The following is a 6,127-nucleotide window of genomic DNA, read 5'->3' as shown; positions in this document are numbered from 1 at the left end:
GCATGTTTTGGAATTGGCCGGAAAAGAGAGAAAAAGTTTAAAAAATTGCAGTTTCTGCAATTAGTGCAGAGAACTACAGATCCGAGCTCGGATCCTAATTGCCCAGACGGATCCGACGGCGTATCCTTTGATCCGAGCTCGGATCCAAAAAATCTTCATAAATATTCGACGGCTCGTCTGTGCTTCCGGTGCTGCGGATCCGAACCATGCCGGATCCGCACCCTTTCAGTTTCGAACCGAGCTCGGATCGTTTCACGGATATAGGAGAACCGAAGCCTCGTTTCTGCACTTTTCACAATTTTCTTCCCTCTTTTCACCGAACCCTAACCCTCTCTCTATAATCTTCCTTTCCATCCGTTCACTCCCTAATCTTTCTAAAATTACAATTGAAATTGTAACAGATATTAATGACTATTAACTATTAGATTCTTATAACTAATATTCACTGGTGTCAACAAATAAATACGATTCATTAATAACAAAGGAAAATTAGAATTTGATTAAAAAAATTTATTTTATAGAAAAGGGAAAAAAGTTAGTATTTTATTCATAAATTACAGTCAACACCTTACATGTTAACAATTTCATTCTATTTTTACATTGTTATATGAAATACAGAGAACTATGCATGTGTACTTTTTCTGCCATTTAAATGTATTATAATAAAATAATGTATTTCCAACCGTAAAAAATGCTCCAACTTTTTTTAAATGAAAATGGTCAAGGCATCATTTTAATTAGAGCAAATAATCACAGGAAATGAAAATAAATATGAAATTCAATCAATCAAGGCATTTAATTGAAAGTAAACAACCCATGTTTAACAAATTAAAAGAAATTGGGACCCAATGGAAAGAATTAAAGAAGTTTGAGGGGTTAAATCATTATTATTACAAAAATTAAAGGTTTAAACAAAATTAAGGGCTTAAGATGAAACCCACCAAAACTAAATGAAAAAATTCACAAAAAAAGAATGAAAACCCATTTTCTACAATTAAACGACAAAAATTTCCATTTTTCCACTGAAGTTCATAGATCAAAATTATAAGTCTAGAAAAAGTTATTAAACCTTCAAATTCATCCTAAAACTCATTCAAAATCTATCCAAAAATACATTAAGATATATTGAAGAAAAATGGCTTGTTAAGGAGACAAAATTGATTAAGTTATACAATTAGTTGAGCCATAGTAACATTAGTAAAAAAAATAGGGGTTAAAGTGCAAATTTGGAAAAAATCCCATGCATGAGCTTCGGAGAAGCATTTCTCTCATTTTTGGTGTCCTTTCCTCTACAACATGCTGCGTTCCATTACCAACCGAATACATGAGGAATAAAGATGTACTTTTGGGAGAGCTCGCATTCGCAGAATGCGAGCTCAATAAGTTAAGCTCGCATTCGTGGAATGCGAGCTCTATGACCTCCGAAAAAAAAAATAAAAAAATTCTTCTGACCTCGCATTTCAGGAATGCGAGCTTATCAGAGCTCGCATTCCTGAAATGCGAAGACCCCCCTACGGAATACATAACCCAAATCGCCCCTTTTGTAGAATTTTTTTAAATTTCATCACAAGCTTAGAAATTTCTCCAGGTCAACATTTAGAAATTGCTATAATTGACGAAGCATTGGTTAAGGTGAGGAACATACTTGGAATTTGGACTGCTTCTGGAGAAATACTAAGTCTTCATGGTGGTGCAGAATTTATTTGGAAGGGACAAGGGGTAGTTGGAAAAGCATTCTCATCCAAAAGTGCATGCTTTTGTAGGGATATAAGACAATTAAGCATAACAGAGTACCCGTTGGTACCCATTACACGACGCTTTAAGTACCCTGCCTGTTTTGCAGTTTGTTTGCAGAGCTCTTGCCCGAACAAGTGCATTTACGTACTGGAGTTCTTTTTACCTATGAATGAAAAACCCGATGGGGATCTTGGGACATTGTTGAACGAGCTAATGGAAACATTGAAAGAAAGTCTCCAGAGTTCTTTTAAGATCGCTTCAGGACAAGAATTGGGGCAGAAATTGACTGTTGAGGTTATAAAGGTCTCTCCAGAGGATGAATTTGATTCTTTTGAAATCTGCAGTGCTACTAGTATCGAATCTACACCTAGGCTTGGAGAAGTACAAGGAGCAGAAGGAATGATGCAACTTGATCTCTCATGTCAACAAGTTGATGCTGCAAATGGTTCTATGAATGGTATCCATGAACAGCAGAATGGAAGTGTTGGATCTACACCTCGGCTTGCAAAAGGAATGATGCCTGTTTATTTCTCATCTCAGCTAGTTGATAATGCAAATGCTTGTATAAATGGTGTCCATGCACAGCAGGGTGGGATTGTTGGATCTCCACTTAGACTAGAGCATGTGCAGGGCTTTGTCAACATATCATATCAAGAATTAAATCTTGCAGGAATTGATGTTGCGCACAATTCTATGAATGGTATTTATGAAAAGAGAAATGGAGTTGTTAGATCTTCAACACAGGAGGTTGTGCAAAACATGGTCAGCATAGCACATGATGAACCAATTGTGGAAGATCCTCAAAGAGATGGTGCTAGAATAGAACAGAGGGACAATGAAGTGACTAATTTAAAAATGCAAAAGCCTAGATGTACTTTAAAAAGTGACCTTGGAATTACTCGTGAGGTTCTTGAACAAAATTCTACGAGGAGACTTGGAGATGCTGCAAAAAATATTGGAGGTAATCCTTAACTATAGCACTTCTCTAGATCAGAATTGAATTCAAATGTTGCTTAATCCATTGTGATTTGATCTGGATCTGTTTGGAAAGATCTAGTTTACATGTTGTAAAGGCTTTTTCCTTAACTGACGTTTTCCTTTCTGAAATCTACAGTTAGTCAATCTACATTGAAACGCATATGTAGGGAATATGATATTCACAGATGGCCCCCTCGTAAAGCAGGGAAGGATACTCATGAACACCACCAATCAGGTGCAACAAGGCTAGAAGATGACAATGGCATGTGGGTGAAGGCAGAATATCAAGGGTGCATGATAAAGTTCAGACTTCCATTTTCTGCCCGTAAAATCGATTTGGAGGAGAAGGTAGCACAGCGACTGAATCTAGCCATGGGAAGTTTTAAAATTGAGTATCAGGATGAAGATAACGATTGGATATGGATAACATGTGATGAAGATCTGAGAACGTTTATGAGCACATTAAGTTCACTAGGTAGGACTACAATCAAAATGGTGGTCAAATTGATCGAACATTTATGAAACTTTGCATAATAAATTTGTTTCTGAGTATCAAATTTGCTAGTTTATGCCAGTACTAGTGTCTACTCCATCTTCGAAAAATGTGACATGATATGTATTCTAATTGCGTTGATCTTTGATAGAATTAGTGAAAAATCTTGGTGGAAATGCAGGTCTTCTATGTAAATCCCAACATTGGGTATTGCCATTCACTCTTTTCAGTTGCAGTCTATAAGGTTATGGCAAGTTAAAGATTTTTGGGAATGTTAGGGAGTAATTTAAAGAAAAATATTCCTCATGTGTACAAGTATATATAAAAACTAGAAAGTTGTTTTTCTATAGAGCTAAAACATTAATTTTCCTTTTTTTTTTTGTAAATTGAATTGTCAAGGCTAAATGCAAAGTATGCCAATAACCAAGGAAATTGAGAAGAAATTATATATAAAAAATCGTTTGTGACTTGTGAGTAGCCGATGATAAATGTAGACCTTAATAGATTAACATACAAATATTTGCATTAAAAGTTGTGTTTTGTACGTTGTTGTTTTGGTATTTACGTTTTTTATATTAATTTATATATTTTATTATTATCTGTAGTATATATAAAGGAGGAGAGTCCCACCAAGAGAAAAAAATGGGAGGAAGGGGATTTTGAAATAAACATATTGTTGTCGCTTTATGTTCTTTTTAAACTATCCTTGATAACTACCCAATATCTCCTTTAACTACCAAGTAGCAACTAACAATTATATTTTCGGATTACTTCTAATTAACTATCTATTTATAAACTTTATTTTGATGAACTTTCTACTATCTAGTGTCAAAAATATAAAACTAATTCATCCGAAAATGATTTCGACAAATATACCCAAATTTTTAATAATATTTTTCTATTAGTTACATGCATATTGGTGTATATCTTGAACACTAATATGTATTATTTTAGTGCTTACATCTATCCTGTTAATCTTTTTTCTTTTTTTTTTGAATGATCTGTCCTGTTAATCTAGATATCATTGCAAGTACGGGGACAATAGAACAGGTAATGGACGCTATTAGACAATTGTTCTAGATAAAAATACCTGTTCTATATATATCTTTTGTTTCTGGTTCAATTTATTGCATCTTAAAATTGATAACCACATGTAATTGCTCAACACGCTATTGAGCTCTTTTTAAGGTCTACGGTGGCTTTTGGCTGAAGCACAGAAGATTGTTTGACCCAGTGGTCGAATCAAGAAAACATTCCATACAAACGAAAATAAATAAATAAACAAGCTAAGTGGCATATATATTTAGGGAAGTCTTGAATTCTAATCCTCTTGTTTATTCCTTATTTTTCAAATGTCATCCTTACACCATTACAAAAAATAAATAAATAAATACAAGGTTTTTACCTTGGGAGTCAATGAATTTCAAAACAAAAATTGAAAAAGCAGCAAGCTCATAATCTCTAGTTTTTACTATTTGTAAATACCCCGCGGTCTTCAAAAGCCAAAGAGTGCAGATTGTGAGATAGTATGGCACAGCTTGAGTCATTGAATTTTTTTAAAACCTGCGTCAACCTAATGAATAACATGTGTGGTTTTGTCCGCAGTTTTTGGTGCCGTCCAAAAATTGTTATAGATTAGATTTAGTTGCCAACAACACGCTGGCTAGCCTTGGATTTAATTTCCTTTTTGAACGTCTCCTCCTTATTTCTGATCATTTCGGGTCTTAATTTGCATTCACTAAAGTTTATCTTTTTGTGAATGGATTTTTTTTTTTAAAAAAAGAAATGTGCCAGGGCACGTGCAAATATATCTAAATTATATCTAATTTATCAGGTGAATATACACAATCACAATTTTTGCACTTCCCGTGTTCAGATGCTTTACTAAATTAATTATAGTTTAAACCCAAAAAAAAAACCAACTCCTCAAAGTCCTTTCAATAAGCGCCTATTTAGCACATTTAAATATAAACCAAACATGGGGTCGTAATTTGTTGGGAACAGTAATAAGTTATGGGCACAAAGAGAATTGAACCTGTCAACAAATGTTTCTTAATGGAGGTCACAAATGGAGTACAAAATCTGCGTGGAGTTTGAGAAGCCAAATGGATTTAACATTTGCGTGGAGTTTATGGCCACGCGCAAAATCTGTCAATTTCACAATGGAGTTAACAGAGAGGTCCAAGTGGGATAAATTTGAAAGTTTAGAACACAACGTGCTCAAAAATAAGATTGAAGCTGCAAATTGAGAAGCCATTGAAAAAAATTAATGGATGCAAAGTGGAGTTAGAGCTTTAATTAATACTAGTCATCCAGACACACTCGATACGTGTGTAACTTATCAAAAAATATTTTTATTTGAAAGAATCACAAAAATAGTGTAAGTGAATATAATTATTTTCTGTAATGTGTAATAAAAAATGTATTATACAGAAATATATACAATTGGAAGTAAAAAAAAAAATCATTAGTAAGGGAGAACGTGAGAATGGAAGAGAGGTAATTTCAGTTAAGTAGGATTTGTGTGTCATAATAGAGATAACGATCAAAATGTATATTATCTCCACAGCCTTGCATTGATTTTCATTCCTTTCACAAGTCTTGCAAGTTATAGATCGTAGAAGGCCATGCTTGTGGGCAGAAGTATTAACAAGACAACTCAGCTTGGACATCTTTCACATGTCAATTGGGGCCCAACTGAAATAAGGCAACTGGCTGTAGGGTTGGCTTAACAAACCAGCCTTGATGATGGATGGAACTAGATTTACTATCGAGCCAAGTCGAGCTCGACTAGCACCATACTCGAGCTCGAACTCGATCAGAATCAGTGCTACTCGAGCCCCGAGCTCGAGTTCGAACGAGTACAAAAATTTGGACTTGAGCACGACTCGATAAAATAAAATTAAGTTCGACTCGTTT

The 6,127-nt window shown here is 34.6% G+C and overlaps 1 protein-coding gene across 1 annotated transcript; it reads left to right on the top strand.

Moving 5' to 3' along the window:
- Positions 1–1,497: 1,497 nt before the first annotated feature.
- On the top strand, positions 1,498–3,467 carry LOC113696834 (protein NLP6-like). The gene is made up of 3 exons (XM_027216218.1): positions 1,498–2,698; positions 2,852–3,210; positions 3,390–3,467. Exons 1-3 carry the CDS (start codon positions 1,498–1,500, stop codon positions 3,465–3,467), a joined length of 1,638 nt encoding a protein of 545 aa, XP_027072019.1.
- Positions 3,468–6,127: the final 2,660 nt, after the last annotated feature.

This window comes from Coffea arabica, chromosome 6e, assembly GCF_036785885.1.
Source record: "Coffea arabica cultivar ET-39 chromosome 6e, Coffea Arabica ET-39 HiFi, whole genome shotgun sequence".
NCBI classification, from domain to species: Eukaryota; Viridiplantae; Streptophyta; class Magnoliopsida; order Gentianales; family Rubiaceae; genus Coffea; species Coffea arabica.
Note: the sequence above shows the minus strand (reverse complement) of the source record. Positions and strands in the feature narration are given on the sequence as shown.

Excerpts from the sequence above, each read along its gene's own strand:
- LOC113696834 (XM_027216218.1), top strand. The coding sequence starts at position 1,498 with ATGCGAAGACCCCCCTACGGAATACATAACCCAAATCGCCCCTTTTGT. Across the intron at positions 2,699-2,851 it reads TGCTGCAAAAAATATTGGAG|TTAGTCAATCTACATTGAAA; the intron begins GTAATCCTTAAC and ends TGAAATCTACAG. Across the intron at positions 3,211-3,389 it reads GTAGGACTACAATCAAAATG|GTCTTCTATGTAAATCCCAA; the intron begins GTGGTCAAATTG and ends GTGGAAATGCAG.